This window comes from Porites lutea, chromosome 5 (genome assembly GCF_958299795.1).
Source record: "Porites lutea chromosome 5, jaPorLute2.1, whole genome shotgun sequence".
In the NCBI taxonomy this organism is placed as follows: Eukaryota; Metazoa; Cnidaria; class Anthozoa; order Scleractinia; family Poritidae; genus Porites; species Porites lutea.
This window is the reverse complement of record NC_133205.1, coordinates 8,558,481-8,583,941: the sequence shown is the minus strand read 5'-3', so window position 1 is coordinate 8,583,941 and position 25,461 is coordinate 8,558,481. Positions and strand designations below refer to the sequence as shown.

The 25,461-nt window shown below is 39.1% G+C and overlaps 3 protein-coding genes across 3 annotated transcripts; 1 reads left to right on the top strand and 2 right to left on the bottom strand.

Moving 5' to 3' along the window:
• Window positions 1–10,098: 10,098 nt before the first annotated feature.
• LOC140936984 (E3 ubiquitin-protein ligase TRIM33-like) lies at window positions 10,099–12,932 on the bottom strand. Its single transcript, XM_073386498.1, has one exon. It carries the CDS (start codon window positions 12,883–12,885, stop codon window positions 10,948–10,950), a length of 1,938 nt encoding a protein of 645 aa, XP_073242599.1. The 5' UTR covers window positions 12,886–12,932; the 3' UTR covers window positions 10,099–10,947.
• A 2,806-nt stretch (window positions 12,933–15,738) lies between these two features.
• Window positions 15,739–23,374, bottom strand: LOC140937063 (ATPase family gene 2 protein homolog B-like). Its single transcript, XM_073386594.1, has 7 exons — window positions 22,461–23,374; window positions 21,322–21,547; window positions 20,740–20,977; window positions 19,581–19,735; window positions 18,837–19,046; window positions 16,818–17,354; window positions 15,739–16,223 (listed from the first exon to the last, which is right to left on the bottom strand). The coding sequence occupies exons 1-7, from the start codon at window positions 23,369–23,371 to the stop codon at window positions 16,086–16,088; spliced, it is 2,415 nt and encodes an 804-aa protein (XP_073242695.1). The 5' UTR covers window positions 23,372–23,374; the 3' UTR covers window positions 15,739–16,085.
• A 263-nt stretch (window positions 23,375–23,637) lies between these two features.
• LOC140937854 (uncharacterized) lies at window positions 23,638–24,578 on the top strand. The gene is made up of 2 exons (XM_073387426.1): window positions 23,638–23,797; window positions 24,239–24,578. Exons 1-2 carry the CDS (start codon window positions 23,638–23,640, stop codon window positions 24,469–24,471), a joined length of 393 nt encoding a protein of 130 aa, XP_073243527.1. The 3' UTR covers window positions 24,472–24,578.
• Window positions 24,579–25,461: the final 883 nt, after the last annotated feature.

Sequence of the window (25,461 nt, the reverse complement as noted above, 5' to 3'; positions counted from 1 at the left end):
AATTAAAGAATTCTTAATATGCAGCCACATATTAGTTACCTATAGCTACCATTAACTTCACTTAAAACATCGACTGTCAATGCAATTTCAAAATTGCACTTAAAAATATCAGCGGAGCTCCCGCGCGCGAAGCGCGCGCGCAGCGGAGCACCATGGGTAAGAAAATTTGGTAAACTATCCGTCCCAGAAAATTTGGTTATGACGTAGCGTACGCCCGTCCGTACACACACTTCATGTAAGCTATCCGTATGCGTACGATTAGATTGACAGCTGTCAAAATCAGACATCCGCTGACAATTATCACATGACCGTCTCGCGGGCTCAGATAGAAGACCAGTCGTTTTGCCCCTATATAAGCTGATATAATATGTCACACTTACCAATTCAACATAAAAACGAAACTACGGCGGGCAATGCTGTCAGTTGGCTGACAGTCGTTTAAAGTTACATTGGCAAGCCAAATTAAGGTCAATTGACAGCTGTCAAAATGGGACATGTGCAGACCGCTATCAGAAAACTAATAACGAGGGCTCAGGTTGTCTCAGGTACACGATCTGGCATTTTCTACTACATGCCGGACGGAAATGTCCTACTCACACTTGTAGTCTTTTAATTCGAATATTCGCCATTCTAATGAAGGTTAATTGTCAGCTGTCAAACTAGAGTATACGCTGACCATCATCACCTGAGTGGATCGCGGGCTCATTTTTCTATCTATTGAGGTCACGTAGTGTTTAAAGTTTTGCGCTGATATTTTATTTGACCACGGGCTCAATTCGAAGCCCCATAGCTTTATAGAAAATCTCTCCATCCCAGAAAGTTCGGCAATCACGCGGCCGTACACCGACCACCCGACCTTCCGTCCGTCCGCACCACAGGCATACCAATGTTTAATCTCACACTTTCTAGCTAGTTTGGGAGCTTGCAACCTGATATTGTACATCCATGTTTTGATTAATTGACAGCTGTCAAAACAGTGTTTCTGCTGACCAGTATCGCCTGACCGTATCGCGGGCTCAGGTATCGACCCTCTGAGTTCGAGCAATATTTTGAAGGTATTCGCTGACAAGTTGCTACTTTTCAAATGATCGCAGGCTCAAGTTCAATTTTTTTAAAATGCATATGAAATAAGTCGTGTTTCATGAGCCGCTCTTTTAAAATGTTGATTTCGAACTGATCTCGGACACGAAAATTCAACCGGCTTTTACATTTACATGCAGGGAAGGCAATCGCTTTTGACTTTTCTCACTGTCACGCGTTGATCACGCTCTAGGTCCAATTTTTATGTTCTGATTGGTCAAAATTTGACAGGTGAGTTTATGCGGAAAATTTTTTGCAGCGTCTGGAAACTTGCTTACTGATAGCTGGAGCTGGGAGAGTTTTGTGTCATCTCGTGATGTTATAAACTGTCTTTTTCTACTTGGTGTACAAAATGAAATACAGCTGCTATCAAGATTGTTCTGAAATTCGTGGCTGGTTTGTTTATTGCGCTTTTTGTTGACAAACGCACCGCTTGTCAAAGTCATTGGAAATCCGATTTCGGATGGCATCGTTTTCAAAAATGAGCTTACTCACTTGCCCTTGCTTGAGGCGTAAGAAGGTTGAAAAGTTTCAAGCGATTCTGGAACACTTGATGACCTTCAGAAGCAGCATCTCGACTGATAAGCTTGAGCCATTATTGCTTTTAATGTTTTTTTTTTTCGGTTTCCTGAAGTCGAGCCTATGGTTTATGCGGCTTAAGTTAAAACACGAGCAATGATCTAACCTACAATAGTATCAGGTTTAAAAAGCCTTTAGACATTTTTTGACCCGAAAATTCAAAGAAAAGGTTCCGAAGATTATTTAGTTATGATTTTGGCTGTAAACAGAAAGCTCTGAGCGATTTTCTTGCCTCGAGTTCATCTTGAAAAAGAGCGAACACCGGGAAGCCGGCTTAAAACAAAAATAAGTTTATGCTTGCCTGACTCATGATTTTCTGAGACACTTTACTCTCAATACTTCTCTTCGTGAATGAAAATATTGTCTCTGTACATGTTTCACCGAATTAAACTTATTTTATTGATTGTTAGTAGTCCCTCTCGCAATTTTCATCGCTGCACCGGTTGTTTCCAGTCGAACATAAACATCGCATGTAGGAATACTTAAAACGCCGCGCGTAAATATCACTCGCTTTTAAAGATTACACATAACAAAATCATACACAGTTTAATGAATAAAGGGAAATAAAACCTAAACATGACAATTTCTCTATTATGTTGAAGCGAAAATGGTAACTCTATTAATCGCACTGCAAATTTGGTGCCTGTCAAAAGTGAGAACCCGTCCGGCTGGCCGAAAAGTGATTTTGGGAATTTTTTTTATCGTTTTCATTAAAAGCCCATAATTATTACCCCGCATATCACATAGGACCATATTTTTCTAACAGAAAACGTTTTATAATTCAATGCTATAATTTGTTGTGCAAAGGAAGCGCGTGCTTTGATCGTCGTGGATGTTGAATGAGTGCAAATTCTCTTGCAAAATTGTGAAAAACTGCAGAATTATAGGTTTAAATAGGGCAAAAAAGAACAAATTCTGTCCGAGGTCTGTGTACTGTTTACCTGAGACGTGATGAGAAAACGTATGTTTAAAAGTCTAGTTTACACGCCACCAGATCCGTCACCAAGCTTTACTAGTAAACTAAACTTGTCGAACACAAAAAATCCGGCCTGATTTTTATTTTGGCCTCTCTTTTAGACAGAGGAATGCAACGTGTGAATTGGCTGCCACCAAGGACTATCGTGGCGCATGTGTTTCTTAAAATTATATTTCGGGGTTGTCCAATTATCCATAGTCTCTCAACGGAGCAATGTTGGAGAGACTGGTGAATGCCACATTATGATGCTACAGCTAATTCAAATACAATACACGAATAGGTCTATTTGTTTTCCAGGCCTAATCTACTGTGACCGAACATGATTGCTATTTTTCGGTGTACAAATAACTTGATGTAAAACTTGTTTCACTCTTGGACGGTCAAATTCTGATTGTTCTCTAAAATCACTCAGCCTTTGCCTCAAAAGTCAAATTAATGTGCCCTAATCTGTGGATTACAAGTTTATTGTCTGATTTAAATTATGAATTTATTAACGGGAGCTTCGCTTTTAGCCCTGGCTAAATCTATATATTAGCGGAGCCCCATAGCTAAGAAAATTTGGTAATGTTATCTATCCATCTGTTTTTTTATGACGTCAGCGTACGACCTCCCGTCCGTACAGACGCTGGGAGAGGGGGAAGGGAGTCAGACGTCAGCCCGTCGGGGGAGGGGTATGTTATAGCTGAGGTGAAAGTTTGCATTTCAAGCAACTAGCTCGTTTCAGCGGTAAATCGCATGACCGCCCGGACTTTTAAAGAAAGAAAAAAAAAAGAGTCTTTCTTTCCACTAAATTTTAATGTCTACATTAACTTAGATAACAGGGAAAGAGCTAGAACGAGAATTAAATAACAACGGAGACCGATTTCGTTGGAAGAAAAATATGAAAATTATATAGCGACGGTTAGAAAATGAGAAATGTTAGCGGCTACCAAAGTGAAAATGAGCGGCAGTGAAAAAACAGAGTGAACAGGAACACAAAAATTTCCTCCATAAAACGTGTAAATAGGAAGTGAAAAGAAGTTTCACGTTTTAGTCGTGCAACACAACGGCAAGGAAATGTAAAAAAAAAGTGTTGTGCACGTGCAAAGTCGTTTTTTTTGCTATTTAGATCTATTGCTGTTTTTTTTTTTTACCGTTTTCGTTGTTTGCACCCTGTCTTCAGTATTACTGTTTTCTTAGAGGAAACTATAAATATTAAAGAGAGCTTCACTTTAGCCCTAGCTAAATCTATATATTAACATTTTGTAGGAAGATCAAGATTGAGAATAAGAATCGCAATACAAAATAAGCATGCTAATTCACTAAGTCATCCTTTCCTTTTTTTACAGTTGAATTTCGACCATCAAAACATCTTCCTTTATTTGTATCTGATGACAAAAAAAAGAACATCATAAACAAAGATATCGACTCGTACAAAATTCATAATAGGTGCTTGTTTAAACAGAGTGTGAAATTAGTTGTGCTCATATTAACAATACTAGCTCACAACTGTCAATAGAACGACAATGCGTTTAGCCTTGGAAAATAGGGACCTTACGAAATCACGACGACGACGGCAACGGGAACGTCAAAAAATAATAGGTTTAATGAGCAAAACAACTCTGCACGTGCATCACGCTTATTTGTACATTTCTTTGCCTTCACTGCACAATTAAGACGTGAAATGACCAAATTTTAAGTTTACTTGGGGGCGGGGACGGCAAGGCGATAAATTCTACCATCTTTGTCCGAACTTGAGCGCGTTCCCCTTTCTTCAGCTCCAGCCAAAATCCCCTTCTTTTAAGTGACGGGGTGAATTGGGAAAATCGCGAAAAAGTTTAAAATGATGCGAAGTCTGTTTTATAGCGGTGGTTTCCCCGCGAAATGACAGATGCAAGAGCACTACCCAGACCTTTATTGTGACGCGTCATCAGTGCAGAATTTCTGGGCTCGTTTCCCAGACGTCATTTTGCGGGGAAACCAGTGGTGACGTCGCGTAATTTCGGCTGTTTTCTCAGGTTAGCATTAGGTAACATCGGCTGAAGTCAGATTGTTTCTTTAAGTAAAATTACATGAAGAACAACTTAAGTCCAACTTTACTGTGTAATATAAAAGTGAAACAGAAAAACTCCACTGTGATGCTTTGAACCCGGGTCACTTGCTTTATAGCCTACATCTATATCCACTACACCATCGAGGACTAGCTGCCAAATCCAGTAATTTTTAAAACATACATGTTCTTATATATGCCGTACCTCATTACAATATTTGAAACCTAACCGTTTTCAGTTCAGTGCTTAACCCTAATCACTGCAGATCAGTGCTTAACTCTCTACTGTGTTCTCTCCATAACTGGCGCTCTGTAGTTTTGGTTTCTTCAGCTACTCTAGCCTCATTCTACACTCCAGTCTCGTTCCATTATGGAAATAACGCGTTATGTAAAATTCATAAGGTGTCCAATCTGGCTTCACTCGATGTTACCTAACGCTAACCGTTTTCTCAGGCTACAAAGCGTTTAGTTTCGACCTTTTTTCGTCGCCCTTACTGAACAAATCAGGACAAGCTCTTGCGTAAGCAATTGGTTACATGGGCGATCACATCGCTTTTCACGGAGATTAAATCTAAAATGACCTCCTTTAGAATGATTGCGGTATCTATTAGGAAAAAACAGGACATGAACTATATAAACTTCAAACCACGCCCACAAAATGAAGTCTGTCATAATAATTATAATTTTGTTTGTTTCACGTTACCTTTCAGAACAGTTTTTACTGCGGAGCCCCAAGAAACTGGAACACTTTACCATACCACCTCCGGAACATTGACTGTTCAGTTTGCATTTCAAGAAAGAACTTTTTAATTACTACTTGTATCTCACTAAGTCTGTTTATGATGTCAACCCCCCGCCCCAGACCTATAAGAGTGTGTGTATCAATTGCCACACTACTCGGTCATTGACCAGCTTGCTCCATCGAATGTTGTTGATTCTTTTGTTAATGTTTGCCCCTATTCTGTTTGTTATTTCTGTTTCTATTGTTTCTACAAGTACACTGTCATCATTGTTAGTATTAGTCTTATCCATATTATTATTTTTATTCTTTTCTGGACCTCGTAATGTGGCTTGTTCTGAGAGTGTTCCAGGTCTCTTGGCGAAGTTTATAAATGGATAAATAAATAAATAAATTTTGTATCAGATGTTTTCCAACATCAAAGAAGTCAATTCTATACGGGAGTACCCAATCCGCAAAATTAAGAGATGTAATTACCGAGGTGCATCTAACATTGTTTGAGTTGAGTTGTTGTCAGGGACGGTTTGGGTGTACATAAAGCGGCCATGAAATGCTTCCGTTCAACTTTACTCACTGACATTCCTCCTTCTTCTAGCGCGTACAGTGCTGCCTGAAAAACAACCATGAGAATCAATCACGCATAAATGAGAGTTTATTTTCTTTTGACTAATTTGAATGCCTCAAAGGAAACAACGAGAGGAGGAGGAAGAGGAACGTAATTAAACTCTATTATTAGTCATTCAGATTATTTCACCGTTTATAATTGGCTCAAATCTCCCAGGTAATTTTTCATAACCAGTAGGCGTTGACCAAATTAGGAAGAAGCGAGCAATATACCATCGTTTGGATGGTGTATTTGCTTGGAAACGAGGTTCATGGATGGTATATTTGCCTAGAAAAGAGAATGCTTGGTCAATAGACAGCGAACTAAAAAAATGCCGGTCACAGCTATCCCAAGACGAAATAGCTGAATTTCTGCTAATATTCCCCTCGATCTGATCATGCTCAGCCTCATTCAATAATTGTTATTGTTATATAGCTGGAAATGTTTTCCCAGCAGCGCGTGCTCTCAATGGTTACTTCGAGGTCACAACGTCAAGACATCCGACAATGAAACTGTTTCCCGCCAAAATCTCTGAGCGGGCAACATTGCAAATCTATGACGTCAGAGGGTAACAGTGCACTGTTAGCCGCGAATGTTCACCAATGACGTACCGCCGTTACAGCGAGCTTTAATAAATTTCCAGCTATATAACAAATCACTTAAAGACTAGTTCCGAGGGTAACGGTTAATTTTGTTTGTCTCGGGACCAGTCATTAAGTGTTCAATACAATTACGCCAATTGTACCTCGAATTCTTTGGCAATGAACGTAGTTAACGTCCCTTACCTCTCTACACAAGAGAAAACAGCTGATATCTCATATGTCTTTGAGTGAAAGTTGAAGTTTCACAAAAAACTGTATCGTATTACCAGCTCATAACAATGGTTCTTAATGTGGCAACAAGATCGTGGAGCAAGGTGAAGATTGTGATTGTGGAACACCAACGAAGTGTCAAGTGCTGTGTGGCCAGAGATGACAAGCGTGGAACACCAGGATGTACAGTGAGGCCAGGAATGCAGTGCAGGTTATATACATCCTAGGGCGTTGGCTTAACGCGCAAAATAGGCGGGGATAACCTACTATCAAGCGTTTTTTTTTTGTTTTTCGGGAGGGAAAAAGAACAAGGGAAGGACACCTGATCGTAGATTAAGGCGGGGAAGCAAACGTTTCCTTGCCAGCCTAACTGCAAAAGTTGACCCAAATGGCTGCTCGCCGTAGACGCTTGCTATGGAAAACTCTGGGAAACGTCCTCCCGCACAAACTAGCACATAGGATACTAGCCATTAAACCTCGAGTCTCCAGTGCGCAGTTCACATCGAAAATCTATCCAACTAAGCTAGAGTACTTACTCGACAGGACATATTTTTGTTGGAATTGAGGAATATGGTAGCCTGTGTTGGTAAAGGAGTTTTGCACGAATCGTTGCCCAACTTTCGATTTTTGCTCGCCCAGACGCGCGATGTAGATTAAAAAAGATGGTTTGCAAGCCCTTTCTATTTGTAGACGCACGACAGTTATTTCTTTTCACAGTTAAGATTCTTTATCATTACTTTTTCCTCTTCAGTCACGTGGCAGGGACATGCTGCTCTGAAGACTGTAGAGTCATCCCAGAATCCCAAGCGCGCGTGTGTCAAACAGAAACACAGTAAAACACAGGAAAACTCCCATGCAGTGCGACAAAAGGTTTTGTTGCAAATCTCTGGTACCATGATTTTTGGACCATTTGAACGCTAGATACATCGGAATGGTTTATTTGAAACAGTTTCCAAGACAAAACGTAACATGTAATAGCGGATCCAACACTTGCTTGGATGGTGCCTGTACTGGATCAATATATGCCCTGTATGGGACCAATGAATGCGAATGTCATGACGATCCAGATGAGATGTGCCACGTCTGTTGCAACAACAGCCTTGTGAGTCTATATTAAGTCGGTGGAATTGCGACACTGTTTTAGAACCTCCAAGAAATTATTTCGTGTTTTTATATTTATCGTTTTAAGAACCAAATAGTAGATTTTTATTATCCGATCTACCCCTTGTCAAAACCCATTTTCAAACATGAACCTTACATCGATATTTAAGAAGGCAGTTTGCTCCAGTGTGGGCAAAAATAATAGTAAAAATAGAAATAAAACCTTTTTTTTATGAAAAAAATGCAAGTTTTCAAAAAAAATGACAGCAACAAATCAGTAGCCATGGTAACATCAATGTTGAGGTAACGGCACTATGACTTTAAAATGTTCCCAGAAAAATTTCGCTAAGTTTGGCGGTCTAACTTGAACGGTTTTATTAAGCCTTATTCAATTTATTAGAGGGGGCGGTCTGAATAGGGTTAAACAGAGAATCTGCAAATTTACGGCCAAAGCTATCTTATTTTAGCCCTCTCAAATATTCTAATGATAGCATGAACATATAGGAGTAAATCCGCTCGTAAAAGTGCGGTGCAGTAGTGCTTGCTGGGGGAAAAATTCTTTGAAGGGCGGTGGTTGCCATATTTTTATTGTTCCTGTAATGTTCCTAGGCAAGCAGGGAAGTAAAAAAGAAAAGGAAACGAGAGTCCATCTGAAGAGCCTCTTATAACAAGGAGACATAGCATTGTGTATTGTTGATTTACTGTTGCAGGGAGTCTGTGTCAGCCAGCTACTATCTGGGAAGGGTGTTTCTTAAGCGTCCCGGCAGCTCTTGCAAGCTTCATACTGGGTGTTGCGACTCGTTTGGATTCTGCATCACAGTGGATAGTGATGACTTAATGAACAGTCTCAGGGACGCCTTTAAAAGATTATTCTCCAAAGCTGCTATGAACAGCTTGTGGGACTGGATTAACGGACATTGGTACGTGCGTTTAAGTTGGCTGACATATTTGGCGCATAATTGGCGTCCGTTTCCACGTAGCTAAACGTTTGACCGGTTTTCAAACCACGGTTGCGCAACCGTGATAATAGGCAACAGGGTGTGTAAACGGACGATGTAACATCCTATAATGTTGGGAGTTGCTGGCCAACAATGTTGCGTCCGTTTGTACTGGGCTTAATTTGGTTTCTAAAGAAGATGTGGTACCGGTATTGCCTCGGAGTTGATGAAATTGGCCACTGTAGAAAGATTGTGAAGTTGACGTTTCTAGCGAAAGTCTTTTGCCAGACCTGGTCAAGGGATTGTTGGTTATGTGAGTTTCTTAACGTTCAAGTGCTGCGAAATTCGCGGATATGAATGACGTGATTCTTCTTCGATTCTTCTAAACAAAAGGAGCTAAAAGAAGAAAACATTAAAGCGCGCTGCATTAGTTTGCCGCTTACATCATATTAATAAGTATCGTCGTTTATTCTAGTGAACCAATGGTTGAGGCGCTTTCACAGCGTCTATGCATGATTGCGCGTAATATGACAGATCTACAAACTTTGTTGAACTGGAAGTAGATCAGCGTCCCGAGAATCGACGACAACAATAGGCATTTAGTGAGCGATGGTTTACGTAAGGGATGTTGGGGATATGCTGTTGGTTGGGAGCATGGTAACGTGAAAATCCCAAAAAACATGACTTATAAGTCATAATATATGTAAACTATGGATGAAGAGATGAAAGTGGATGTGGCCCTCGCAGTTGAATGACTAACTTCTTCTTGTCTTCTAGCGGCTATTACTAACATTTTGTCTTGTCTTATACTTGTTTTCCTGCAGGTATTTTCTGCTCATTAGTACTGGCGGCATTTGCTTGATCATTGTGCTACTCAAGGTCGCATATCGCTCCAGAACAAGTGAAACGAAGTGTTAACAGTGTTGGCCAAAGTCTAATTAAAGACTCTTTTATTGAATAGCAACTGTGACACTTAAACTGAACGTTTTAATTACCTATTGCTGACCACTGAAAAATCGGCTCTATTTTGCCAGGCAGGTAACAGAAAAAATAAAAGGTGTCCATATTAAGGACCGTGGGGGGCGGGGGGGGGGGGGTACTACCAATAGTGGCCCATACGGGAGGCTCCGCCGGGGAGTACCTATTTAACGCTGCAGGTATATGAAAGGGTAGGGATTTCACTTCATTTTGGTCTAGAGAGGGCTAACAGAAGGATTTTTTGGCTGAGAAAAAAAAAACCACAACATTTCCCGGTTATATGATGTAACACAAAGCCGGGAAATGTTCTGGACTTTTTCACAGCCATAAAATCCTTCTATCAAAAAGACAGTGCATTTACAGCAGTTAAAAGGAATGCAAACTTCTTACATACATACATACTTTATTTTGCTCCCTTGCCAAAGGGGCTTTTCAGGAACAATGATTATATTACATTATTTATAATAATAACTAATTACAACACTTAACCTTCTTAACTAAATATACGAAAGGGGTACCTTTTCGGTCAAAAAATTAATGGTATCTTAAAGGGTAAGGGGTTGAACCCTCCCCATATAAAACTTTGTTGAGTCAGGCCCCATCTCCTGGGATCAAGGACTGCTGGTAACCAAACTGAAAAAGCTCACGATATAATTATGCATGCCTCATCATTAATATACACAAGAGAAAGTACAGAAAAATGCCCGCACAAGAGTATACGTTCATTTTCGAAATTAGAGCTTAAAGGAATGTACCGTGTCTTACCTACAGACTAGGGTTATGACTAGCAACTTTAGCTTTTAGTCCACTGGCCTGGAAAATTTTCGGTGAAATAGCCCTACAGAGTACTTTTTAAAACTGTAAGAGTAAACAGTAGCAAACAGTCAAGGGGCCTATAATAATTTTCACTGGTGTTGGGAAGTGTAATGAATTACTGACTACACAAAGAAAACACACCTTTCTGGAACCGGTTTGTTACAATAAATATTCTCCCAAAAACATTTGTTAATTTAAAGCTGTTAGTGTTGGAATTATAACCTTTGGAAACAGCATTTCTTTGAAGCGACTCACACGTTGGGAATTAAGCTACTTTACTGTTAGTAAACAACAGTCAGTAGAAAATATGAATACAAGACTGTTTTCCACTTTCCCATCCTGAATCAGTAACAAACAAGTGTCCATCCTTGGAGACAGCAACAAATTGAGGAGATATCAGCTTAGAGTTCTCTCCCTCTACTGTGGCAACGTGCCTTCCATCTGGCTTGTACACTTGCAGACAGCTTTTGTTACTGTCACAAACTACAAGATTGTTAAACCTGTCAATTGCAAGTCCCTGAGGTTTGTCTAGCTGCTCTTGCCCAGATCCTTCAGTTCCAATATCATAGAGGAAATCGCCATCATGACTAAAAGCCTTGACACAATGCCTCTTTGGATAGGAAACAAAGAATTTGTCTCCATGAAGAATAGCAAAAGAGGGCTGGCATTTTTCAAAGTCTGGATCAGTTGGAAAGGACTTCAAAAGTTCTCTAGTATAAGGGCAGAGAACCTTAACTTTGGCATCCTTTTTGTCACAGACAATCAGTTGCCCATCTTTTGAAACAGAAACTGACTTTGGCAAAGCAACGTTTCCAACATAGCTCAGAAAAAGTCCACGATTAGAACAAAACATTAAGTTAACACAATCAACGACAATTATTTCACCAAGCGAACTGAACGCAACCGAGTATGGCGAGCTCAGATTCTTGGAGCCATCTCGTAAGTCACCAAAATGTCTCAGATATTTTCCATCGGGACTAAAGAGGCTAATTCTTCTTCTCCCTCTATCAGCTACTGCTATGTTTCCACTAGTTTTACAGACTGCAACACCAAGAGGAGAAGAATAACTTTCATCTAAGTAACCATCGGATCCCAGTTGAAAAGCTCGCTTGTACACATGTGGTACACTAACATCAATAGGGCCAGCGTTACTTACGATCACTCGACCCGGTCGCAAATCTCGAACATCCTTAAATGACGCTTTTTTATCAGCAATATACTTCACACAAGGAAACTGAAATGAATCCCAGTCCTGTCTAGAATTCAAAAGGTAAACGCAACGATTGATGAGAGCTTGTCGTTCCTTCAAAATTTCCACATCGTAATTTCTTTTCAGAATGTCCTTTCCGTATTTTACCGGACTTTTTAATTGCTGGACCAACAACCCCAGTTTATCTTGTTTGGCTGCATGTCTTTGCTGTAGCTTTGCATAGATATCATCTAATTCTGTCAACATAGCTTCCTTGTGTTTTTCTAAACTATGAATAGCTGCATTCACGTACGTTTTTACAGTTCTACGTGCAGCGTTGATTTCTTCCTTCCTAGTTTCAAATGTTTCCTTGCTTTCCTTGATTTTGTCATTCAACGCAGCGATCTCTTGTTCTATTTGCACCAAGGTTTCCTTGATCTGTTGCTTTTTTGGTTCGGCAGCATCCTGAACATTTTCGACAACATGTCGCCAATGGCTCTCTTCATCACAAAATTGGCAGACGCATTTGCGGCATTTCTTGCAGTATAAACTCAGCGGTTCTTCTTGATGGTTTTCTTCTGGGCACATAGCTAACCTTCGTAACAAAGAATGGGAATTCTCAAGCAAGATATAACGATGACCCCGCGTGTACTCCAGCCGATGATGAGCCTGATCACAACGAAAGCAGAAGTAATGACAGCAAACATAACAAAAGGAGATTGCAGCTATACGGTTACCGCCTTCGCAATTCGAGCAATTAACATTTCCTTGAATTGCTTCGTCCAACAGAGTGTCCTTGAATCGACCTGAGAGAAATGGAATGGGTAAATCATCGATGAATTCTTCCGAGACTTGGAAAGGCGACATACATGTTGGGCATTCGACTTCTCCTTGAAGCCGTGTTCCATCAATATACACTAAGTTTTCGACACAGTTTAGGCAGAATGAGTGAAGACACGGTAATGTCCTCGGATTGTTTAGTGCCTTTGAACAAAGATGGCATTTGGTTCTCGTATAATCTACCCAACACTGACGAACGTCCATTATTGCGGAATACGTGTCTAAAAGCCACTCGCATCATCTACCAATCACGAGATATATCACTTACCTGCTCACGCCACATTGTACAAATTGCTGGTTTTCAGTGTCACGCCATTCAAAATAGATCAAAATAAAAATCAAAACCTTTCAATAGATAAAGTCCAGAATCTGGGAAGTGAAAGGAGGTGCATATTTCGTATACGAGACATCCGAAGAAATGTTTTAACCAAACTAAAAGAGATTTGTACAGAGACGCCACGCTGGTGCTCACTTGGATGAGCTCCAACATGGCGGACGGAAACCAACAGAAACACCTGTTACCGTGTTTGGCTACAAAAGCGTGAATTTATTCTTCGAGAAACTCATAAACATTAAAGTAATACTTTTTCTAATGCATAAACTGTTTAGATAGCAAAATGTCCTAAAATAAGTCATTTTTTTAACCTACATGACAGCTCTCTTGGCCGTCATGTAAATGTCGCGTCACGCAAAAGCTTAGAAATTCAAGCGTACTCTACCACAAAACCAAGAACCCTTTTGAAGCGAAAATTTTTTATGAAAATTAGTTTTCAGCTGCTCTAATGCATTGTGAAAGTAAAATCTCGGTAGGATCGATAGTTTTTTAGTTTGAATTTTAGTGACGTCATGTGAAAACCAACAATAGAAAACGATATGGGGTGACCAGCTGCTCGTCAATGAAACCCGGGGGGAGGTACTGCCTTATAAGAGGGTAATGGGGATGTGCCGCTGGATGGGGTCGCATATTTACGACTGGATTGACTATAATGGGCGGGGTCGCATTTTCAATAGAATTCTAGAATGGGGTCGCACATTTTCGGATTTTTTGGGGTGAGACTGTTCTTCATATTTACGGTTAGCAAACGAATCAGAATGTTTGTACTACAGATGAAAAGTAAAGTGTTCTTCATTCAATCATAAAAATAGGAAGTGACTAAGTTGGGATCGCAAAAATTACATATTTGCCCAAAAGTGACTAAGATGGGGTCTATAACTGGCCACGGAATAGACTATAATGGGGGTAGGGGCTCTGAGAGGCCAGCGGCACATAGCCAGCAAAAATTAACCCGAATCACCCCCCCCCCCCCCGGGCAACGAAACTGAGAATTAACGACCACACTGTTCCTTTTAAAGCGACTAAAAATATCATGAAGATGTATGTATTCTTTGATCCGGACATTTCGGTTTGAAACACAATCCTTTAGGTCGGAGGCTGAAACAAAATACGAACGTCATTCACTAAAACCTTTTAAGGTCTTAGGTCTTAGACTGTATCCTGCTCCCCTAGTGCACGCAATATCGGAGTTATCTTCGATCAGTCCCTTTGTATGGTACCTCATGTCAATGCAGTCTGTCAATCGTCCTTTTTCCATCTTCGTAACATTGGTTTCATACGCAAATATCTTACTTATGATGCTGCAAAGATCATTACCATGCCTTCGTAGTTTCTAAACTTGATTATTGTAATTCTTTATTGTACGGCCTACCATCCTATCTTATTCGGAAGCTTCAACATGTTCAAAATTCTGCTGCTCGCCTTGTCAACCAGTGTCCAAGATTTTGCCATATTACTCCAGTCCTGAGGGATCTTCACTGGCTCCCTGTCTCCTTTCGTATTGAATTTAAAATTATGTTAATTACTTACAAAGTACTACATGATCGAGCTCCAATCTATATACAGGAACTCCTTCAATTGTATACACCCAGCCGCAATCTTAGATCCTCTAATAGAAATTTATTAGTTAAACCCTATTTTAATCTCAATTCGTATGGTAAACGAGCTTTTTCTGTTGCTGCTCCGGAACTTTGGAATAACTTACCTAAGGATATTAAATCTGCAAACTCAATTGATGATTTTAAACGCAAACTTAAAACATTTCTTTTTATGCGAGCTTATGAATCGTGACGTTTTTATTTGTTATCTGATTTTTTATCTGTTGTGTACATTTATCTACTTTGTAGTTAGCGTCTAGTTTTAATGTCAATTTCTTGTGATTATTTTTACTTTTTAGTTCTATCTAATTTTTTGTAAACAGCGCCTTTGAATCTTGTAGAAAAGGCGCTATATAAATGGATTATTATTATTATTATTATTATTATTATTATTCGTGAATTCTTTAATTGTTAAAACAATTAAAGAATTCTTAATATGGAACCACATGTTAGTTACCTATGTAACCTACTATTAACTCCGCTTAATACATCGACTGTCAATGCAATTACAAATCATATTTCGTATTACTGTATCATCAAACCAAAGTCAGTTTCTTTGTTTAGGTCCCGGGAAAGTGTATGTTTCAAACTGAGGTCCGCGGGGGAACCAGGCAATAGGTTACATGGGCGATCACATCGCTTTGCACGGAGCTTAAATCTAAAGTAACCGCCTTTAGGATGATCGCGGTATCTATCAGGAAAAAACACGACAGGAACTAAATAGCATTCAAACCACGCCCACAAAGTGAGGTCTGTCATAATTATTATAATTTTGTTTATTTTACGTTACTTTTCAGAACAGTTTTTACTGCGCAGCCCCAAGAAACTGGAACACTTTACCATACCACCTCCGGAACATTGACTGTTCAGTTTGCCATTTCAAGAAAGAACTTTTTAATTACTCCTTGTATCTCACTAAGTCTGTTTATGATGTCAACCCCCCTCCCAAGACCTATAAGAGTGTGTGTATCATTTGCCACACAACTCGGCCACTGACCAGCTTGCTCCATCGAATGTGTTGTTGATTCTTTCATTGATGTTTGCCCCTATTCTGTTTGTTATTACTCCTTGTATCTCACTAAGTCTGTTTATGATGTCAACCCCCCTCCCCAAACCTATAAGAGTGTGTGTATCAATTGCCACACAACTCGGCCACTGACCAGCTTGCTCCATCGAATGTGTTGTTGATTCTTTCATTGATGTTTGCCCCTATTCCGTTTGTTATTTCTGTTTCTATTGTTTCCACAAGTGCACTGTCATTATTGTTAGTATTACTATTAGTGTTATCAATATTATTACTTTTTATTATTTTCTGGACCTCGTAATATGGCTTGCTCTGTGATTGTTCTAGGTCTCTTGGCGAAGTTTGTAAATGAATAAAGAAATAAATAAATTTTGTATCAGATGTTTTCCAACATAAACCAAGTCAATTCTATACGGGAGTACCTAATCCACAAAATTAAGAGATGTAATTACCGAGGTGCCATCTGACATTCTTTGAGTTGAGTTGTTGTCAGGGACGGTTTGACTGTGGATAAAGCAGCCATGAAATGCTTGCGTTCAACTTTACTCACTGTCATGCCTCCTTCTTCTAACGCGTACAGCGCTGACTGAAAAATAACCATAATAATATTACGCATAAATCAGAGTTTATCTTCTTTTGACTGACATGAATACGTGAAAACGCGGAGAGGAGGAGGAAGGGGGACCTAATAAACTCTTTTATTGTTCATTCTAAAAATTTCGCCGTTTCTGATTGGCTCAAATCTCCCAGCTAATTTTTCATAACCAGTAGGCGTTGACCAAATTAGGAGGAGACGAGCAATATACCTTCAATTTGATGGTACATTTGCCTGGAAGCGAGGTTGCTTGGTCAATAAACAGTAAACTAAAAAAAATGGCGTTCACAGCTATCCCAAGACGAAACAACTGAATAAATAAATAATAAACGATAGTCGTTATTGCCAAAAGATAAAAGGACATATCTTTTGTTACATTCTAGTGGCCTAAACGCTCAATAAAAATCTGTTCTTAAAATTAATCTAGTTAAACTACAAATGGATGATAGAATACTTCGTAGAAACTACCTTATCTTGTGTTTAATTGATTTTCTGATACCATTCTCCTTCTTCAATAATTGTTAATACAATTACGCCAATTTTACCTTGAATTTTTTGGGACTGGACTTAGTTAACCTCCCTTACCTCTCTGCACAAGTTCTCAATATCCGCGCCAGAGAACAGCTCAGTACTCAGCCCCAGCTCCTCTAAATCAACATCCTCCGCTAGAGGAATAGCACGAGTATGCACTCTAAGAATTTGTAACCTGGCCTCAATGTCTGGTGGTGGCACATAAATGATGCGATCAATTCGGCCGGGCCTGAGAAGGGCCTCATCAATAGCATCTGGACGGTTGGTGGCGGCCACAATAAGAACGTCTTTTACAGCTGAAGAGCTGATAAGTTTAAGCCTTTGTGTTTTAATCGAAAAAGGCTCATTTCCAAGGTGACCTGACTCGCAGTCCCTTCTCATCAACTGTTCATTACCATGGTTACAAGAGTTCCTTTCCCCTGATTGGTAGATGTTTGCCAACACACCAACCCCATCCATTTCATTCAACAGAGTGGAAAGCAGTCGGCTCTCGACCCCAGTACTACTGTTTCCTGACCGTTTGCCCACGATGGCATCCAGCTCGTCCAGGAACAGCACTGAAGGAGCAGCAGCTCGAGCCTTCGTAAAAACCTGAAACAATACAAACACATTTCAGAAATATTAATTTTGATAATAATGATAATAACTAAAAATGATGATAATGATGATGATGATTCCTGGAGGGGCAGTGCAAACAACTGAAACCAATAATTCAAGTAGACATATTATCAGGATTGAGAATCCAAACTTTCAAGAGGCAAAGCAGTTGGTTCTTTTACAAGTGTGACTGCGGATTTGAACTTGAGACTACACAGTGCAAATCCAGCAGGTAGTCAGCGCAGGGCTTGAAATTGGGACCTTCAGATTACAAACGCAGTGCTCTAGCTGCTTAGCTATGCTGTCTCCTGTTCCATTTTCAGTAGTAGTTTAGTGGTAGAGCATGCATAATATCTACAACTATATTCAGTTCAAAAGTAGGTTGAGTTTGATCGTCCCGGTGAAAGTAGTCCTGACTAGCCAGGACTGTTGTTGTTGATAATGACTGTCAACAACAACAGTCCTATTCAGGACTACGTTTACCTGGACAATCAAACTTCACCTACTTTTGAAATGACTCCTGTGTTCAAACCTTTCACAGTTTTATATTCAGTTGTTGCAAAGGAGGATAGTACCATCACAAGTTATACAATACATCACTTGGGATACCTGTGCACTGGCTAGCATGAACTGAGCCCAGTTGTCTCTTAACTTCCTGGCACAGTTCAGTTCAGGTAGAAAACCAAACAGAAGAGGGATAGTTGAGTCAGATTAAAAAATTAACTCCTTAAGCCCCACTACTGATCCACATATAAATTCTCCAGAATGATCTCATACATTTCCTTAAAGAATTGCTGAAAGAGTTTGATACTTTGGAACCTCAATTTAACAAAGTGCCAAGGGACTCTTAAGGATATTTGTTCGTTATATCTAGGGTTCATTACATCAAAAACCTCAGTTTAACAAATTTTTGGAAAACAAGCAAAATCTTCGTTATATATAGGTGCAATTAATGATTAATTTCCAACACCCGGCATTTTTGGATCTGAACAATTTCTGTAATAAACATTTGAATACGAAGCTTTTTTCTCAGTTCAGAGCTGTACGTAGCTATGCCACAAGAAACACAAGAACAAGCAAACGAAACTGCTTGAAACTACTCTATACATAAATTCTATCCTCGTTAGTCTGTTTTGCATTCATCTTTAGCTATCTTTTGCTCACATGTTGATACATATTTGTTATATCGAGGTATATTCTTTGTTTGCATTTCTGGATTGTGCTCGTTATAATGAGGATTTTGTTAAATCAAGGTTCGGTATATCGAGGTTCTGTTCAAATCCTTTGTTACGTCAAGGACTTTGTTATATAAAGGTTCAATAAATCGAGGTTACGCTGTAAAAGATCAAAGCATTTTCTCTTTAGTGATCATTTTACCAATTCTCAAAACCATTTCTATTGATAATGAAAAGATATTGTCAGGAGAAATTGATGTTGATCACTAATAGGACTTAGGAAAGTCTACTTTTAACTCACCTCTCTTAATTTCCTCTCTGCATCTCCAACAAAAGGTGAGTACAGCTGTGCACAGCTGAGGGCCACGAAGGTACACTGACAAGATGTTGCTGCTGCGCGTACAAGTGTGGTTTTACAGCACCCTGGTGGGCCATACAGTAGAACACCTCTCGGGCGACTAAGACCCAGGCGTGCAAAGGATTCTGGATGCTTTAATGGCCATTCAATTGCCTGTAAATAGAAACATCAATCACCCTGACTACATAATACCTTCATGAAATGCAAGACAAACTTGGGGCTTTTCTACAAAGACACAAAAGAAAAGATTTCTTTTGCAAAGCATAAATGCATTTTGCAGGAATTATTAAAGGAAATTTACCACTTGAAAGAATGTGCTGGAAAACCTTTTCACACACAACTTAAAATATTATTTTATTTTTAATACCTATGCATCTTCGTAACAGGTTTTAGAGGGGCTTACAAAATTAATGGAGGGGCTCACATCTGAGTATGTTTGTAACTAGAATAGAAAAAGCGCTTCAAAACAAGCTACATGTACATATAGCAGTACATTTACTGGCTTTTAATTACACGTCAAAACGTCATAATATAATAAATCAACTTCATTTCAATACAAGCAAGAGAGGGCTTATTACCCAGGGGCTTATAATTGGACGTATTTTTGTTTACAGGTGGATGAGCCTATGACTGGGGAGATTATATGCAGTAGTTTACGGTATTATCTTGCATCTGAGAAAGTTTCACCTGTTTGAGAGCTAGTTTAACATCTTGCAGCCCACCAATGTCATCCCAATCAACAGGGTGCAACTCAACCATTCCCTCCAAGCCACGATATGTAGAAGGAACAACATGGCACAAGGCTAGCTGAAAATCAGCCATGGTTACCTCAGCTCTGTCTTCTATCAAGAAAGGAGTAGTCACTCTCGGTAGATTTCTATAAAATCATCATCTTTTTTAGACTGTAACTGTATAAATTTATTGCTAACAGCAGAGTCAGATGAAAACAAAAAAAATCGCTGATGCTGAATTTTTTTAGCCCGGAGCAGTATGACAAGCAGCTGGCCTACCTGAAACCCCCTTTTTCACTATCATTTCCTTTTCTCAGCAAATCTTGGTTGAACACCAGGCATTTTTTAATAACAACATGCTAGCCAGCTGACAGGACGCTCCAATCCCAGGGCAGGTGGGTACTCTGGATTTCAAGTAACGGAGATGAACAAAGGATTTTTTGGGGGTTTGATATTTTTGATTACAGGATGTTTTTGGGTAGGAAAATTTGGCAATTCTTTTTTTGGTTGTGGTTTGATTTAAGTAGGGATTTTTTGGGGTATTCAAAACAATCTGAAGATTTGTGGTAGAGAAATGTTAAAGGCTCAGAAATCTGATATGAAATTTTTGAGGGGTTAATTTTTGAACCAGGGATTTTTTTGGGTTATGTTGGAAGCCCTATGGATTTTTTTGGGTTTTGATTTTTGCCCCCATTCAGTCATCCCCATCACTTGAAATCCAGAGTACCCCCCTGAGGCTCCAATAGCCCCAGGCTATCAGACAGTAGTTTATAATCAGGCCCTGTACAGGCCATGTTTATGCTTTAAGCTTCCTAATGGCCAAACACCAGCAGGACAGGCCATTGATAATGAAAAGACTAACAATGGCCTAATTAATTAAGTAATGATACGGGTAAGATGGGAAGCAGTTAAGCAATGGCGATGGAAAAGGAAAAAGGAAAAGTGAGCCTGCACGCGAGCTATTGATCTTTGAATACCCAGACAAAATTATTACCATACAATTTTTGGTTTAAATGTTTCAAAGACAATTCCTAATTTGTCTGCTAATGTGGATAGGCCCTAAATTACTACTACTTTGAGTAAGAATATTTTATGACAAACAATTTTCCAGTTACCTTCCACATTTGCCCATTCACTTGAAATGTCCAGCCCTTTGTTGTAGCTGCAACCTAAAGTCCTTTTTAGAGAAATAAATGCTGCTTCCCTGCACAAAGAAGCTATATCAGCACCAACATACCCAATAGTCAGTTCGGCAATGTGAGCCAGATCGACTCCTTGAGCTATTTTCAGGGAAGCAGTGTGTGATTCTAAAATTGAAAGCCTCTGGAGAGCATTTGGAACTCCAATAATAACCTATAAATTATTAACATTCAAAAAAATCGCCGTGAGCCTCTTATACAAAAACACAGTCAGAACAATAATTTTTGCATGACAAACAAAGAGCTCCAAAGGAAGGCATTGTCTGACAGTTTTCATTTGAAATTTCATGAAATTTCAGACACATTTCGTGTGAGACAGTAGTTTGAATAGCACATGAAGGAAAAATGAATGGAATTCTTATAATTAAGAATTTTTTTTATTATTTTAATAAATGATTGATTGGTTGGGTCATTTAAATTATTTACTTTAAGACGATCAATTCTAAAACTTCAGCCAATTCTCAACACTGTTAAGCTAAATAACTTCTTTATTCTGACCTCTCTATCAAGCCTGCCAGGTCTCCTAAGAGCAGGATCAATAGCATTTGGTCGATTTGTTGCTCCTATAATGACAAGCTGACCTCTGGATTCCAAACCATCAAGAAGAGTAAGAAGCTGTGCAACAATTCTGTTTTCTTGCTCATCAACACTGCTTCCTCTCTTAGGACACAAAGCATCAAGTTCATCAATAAATAAGACACATGGACCATGTTGTGAAGCATTCCTAAAGAAAAGGAAATGTTCCAGGAATCTCAAATACATTGAATGCTTTAAGTCCCAAGATCTACATACAAATTCTCCAGACCTATTTCCATACATTTCTTTTAAGAATAGTTGGGAGAATTTGGTTTAAGATCAAAGTATTCTCTCTTTGGTAAGCAATTAAGTAATTCTCATAACCTTTACTCTTGATGATATGCTAATGTTGTTAGGAGAAAATTGAAGGTTGCAACTCTTGGGGACCTAAAGGGTTAACACTTTTCATCTAACAAGAATCTAGCCACAGAAAATGGCTGACATTTCATGACGCCACCACTGGTTTCCTATGAAATGAGGTCAGCGGAACAAGTGCAAAAATCCCACGCTGATGATGCGTCATATCAAGGTAGTGCTCCTGATTGAAAGAAGCTAATCTTTAACCAATCAGAGGCACTACCCATACCTAGACTCCTTCCTTAGCCTACAAAATTTTCCAAGGAATTAAGGCAGACTTGAAACAGTTTTCCTTTCTTTGTACTCTTATAGAACATAGAAATGGTATTAAAACTCAAGTGGAACCATAAGCTGAAGGTGGGTGGTAACCATAGTTAATTAAAGTGGAATGGCTGGGAAACCCTTTGTTATATGTTTTTGTTAGCTTTATTGGACCTGACCGTGCACAACGTTCAATAGCATTCCTATCACTTTGAACTTACTGACCAATAGAAACATTGCACTAATTTATTCAGCCACATTTTGTGAACAAAAAACAAAGGATTGTGCACAGTCAGGGAGCTTCCAACAAAACCTACAGCACCATTGTTTTTAACTTTGATCTTTGCCGGCTTTCCAAACCAGTCTTCTCTACTAACTATGGTAGTAACATTGCAATGTGATAAGCCCTTGGTGTTCTGTACATTGTTGGCAGTTTACCTCACCTTGCAGTCTCAAACATTTTTCTCAAATTTTCTTCGCTCTCCCCAGGATGTGGCCCGAACACATCAGTTCCATTGAGTGTTATCAACTGTACATTACACTGCAATGTGACACTCTTGACAAGGAGTGTCTTTCCAACACCTGGAACCCCTTGAAGTAAAATTCCCTTAGGGCATTCAAGTCCTAATTGGGCAAACGCTCCAGGGTATAAAAAGGGATAACTTAAAAGCTCTTGAAGTTCTCTTGTGACATCATCCAGGCCAGCCAAAATTTGATTATTGTCATCTTCAAGGATTTGGCCTGATCTAACTGACTTAACATTAATCTCTGTTTTATCAGTTACTTTAATTGGTTGATCTTCCAAAGACTGGGTTGACGGTTTTGTAGATACAATCAAAATCTTAGCAATTCTTTTGGGTCTTTGACCGTTTCGACATTCCTTTGGTTGAACAACACAGCCATGCATTATTACGCAGCCTCTTAAAATACTCCGGACCATTCTTTCCTCCTTCAATTCTCTGGCACTCTGATTCAGACCGTGAAAACATTCATTAGAACTGGAGCTTGACAAAAACAAAGATACAACAATAGTTTCTGCATCAGCGGGCTTGGTTATGATAATGTCTTTAGAAGATATTTTCTTCGTACAAAAAATGCCCTTTTTTACGTTCGTTTTCTTGCTGTTTGGCAAGGTTACGAGCCCATCAATTTGAACGATCTTGTCTTGTCCATCACGTCTTGGCCACAGGGTACAGAAGACAAATCCAGAGTCTGTCGCTATTCGAACTGGAGTATTAATTATTCCGCCAATCTTTTCAATTATTTGTGGTGCAACCCGACACCTTGCAGTGTTAAAATCTTTGGCTTCACAAGGAACATGATTTAGCTCAAAGTCAGACATTCGGTCCGCCATTTTATTTTGTTTGACCACGTGCCCAAGTTTTTCTGTAGGGTAGAGAGAGTTAAAATTTTGCACTATCAGAATACTTCTTGAATAAAATTAGCATTCACTTATCTTCTTTTAAATACCGTTTTCTGTTTTAAAGAACTTTCGAAAAAAATTCGAAAAAGGCAAAAAACCAAAAACGAAAACAGAAAAACTCACCATTTGTCGATGATTTCTTTCCCCTCCCTGGGAAAAAGAACTACCAAATAAAAGCTACATTTTATGCACCATATATGAAACATCTACACAAGTTGAGGATCGCTGGCTCAGGAAAAAATAAAATGGCGGCTATCGGTTGTGTTTTTCGTGGCTTATTGAAAAATTCTGTAAAAACAGCGAACGTTTGTCTAAGATCAGCACCTAAACCCGCAGTTCTGTTTTCCAGTAATACAGGTAAGATTCTGATAGGTCGAAATGGTACATAACACGGGAAAAGTGTATTTTCTGTGGGTTTTCTTTTTCAGTAATGAACGTGCCTTCTTTCCCATCAATCCCTAGCGCACAAAAATACTTAGCAAGCACAAGTTACTTAAAATCGATTCTGAAGATAATATTGAACAACCTTAATCAGTGTACAAAGATTGTGAATGACAACTTGATAAAGAGGGGATCAACATGAGTGCAAATCAGCCGCTTTGTCCACTTATACTCAGTAGGAGTACGTTTAATTTTAATTGATTTTTATTGTTTGAAATCAACTTCAATTTCAACTTTATTTTCTACACTGTTTACAGGGAATTTCTTGGTACTTACTATTGTCTTAAAACGTATTCTCAAGCATTTATCAACTAATAACCGGACAAATTTTTCCCAATTTTTTTTCTTACTTGGCAGGAGGTGCTAGTGAACAGGAACTTTGCAAAGGTATAAATTACTTAAAAGAAGGATCTGATCCCCCTTTGCTGCCTGACAGTGAATACCCAGAATGGCTGTGGAACATTCTTGATGATGATAAAAAACTATCTGTTGGTGACCAATCATTTGACATTAACAATATAACTCACAGAAGAAGACAAAGAAAGGCACAAAGAAGGCAGGAAAATGCTATGAGAAAGCAAAACAAGTGATATACATGTACAGTACGTCTATAAAAAGATAAATACCATTCCATGTGAACATTGCCAAGTTGTGGCTATGTGCCATAAAAACATTAGTCTGGTCTATGAAGACATTGAAAAGCACTAGATAAGTAAAGATAAAGCACTTTGAACTCCCAGGGCAATTATCATGGATGTTGATGTTTGACATGACAGCTAACGATCAACCTAGTGAAACTCTCTATTTTTATGCCAGACTTAAGCAGTTATGTCCAACAGAAGGTTGAAAGCATCTTGCCCCTGAGTATCGAGTACGGTTAACTTGGTACCAAGTTCTCTCTTGCCTTGTCCCAGATGACGGAATTTTCAAAATCCCGGCATGGAGAACGTTTTCTTTCACTAACTTGTACTTGTTTTTATTACTCTCTCAAAACTATTGAAATGTGGGTCATGAAAGTAGACGCACTGATTCACTCCTGTGTGTGAACGAGCCACTTTTATTTTAAGATTAACCACTAACAGAGTTTTACACACTTAAGTTTATTTGCACTTGATGATACGACATCAAATCTAGGCGTCCAAAAGGTGTTGTCGTAGCGGTAGGCAACTGAAAAATTAAATTAATATTACAAAACATTACTATGGAAATCAATTTTGGTTGATGCAAAGACTGGCAAATATCACCTTACAATTTGTGTTCCACAGTACGGCTATAGCTAGTAAGCTTCGTATCTTTGATGCTGATTTATCGGTAACTCTTTGGAAATGTAGGTTGCATAATGAATATTTTGCTTTTAAATAACCTGACACCTGGCCTATTTTTCCCGCATCTAGCATTTAATAAGTCAAAGCTTTCGGTGCTAAGGTTATTGAATATTCACAAAACTAAACAAATGGCATGAAAATGCAAATCACACACCAAACACAAACCATCTTTCCCAGCTCGGCACTTATTTCAATTTAGTAGTAAGCAAGGAGTTCCCTATTCAAATGCCATGAAAAAAGTAGAAGTTAGGGACT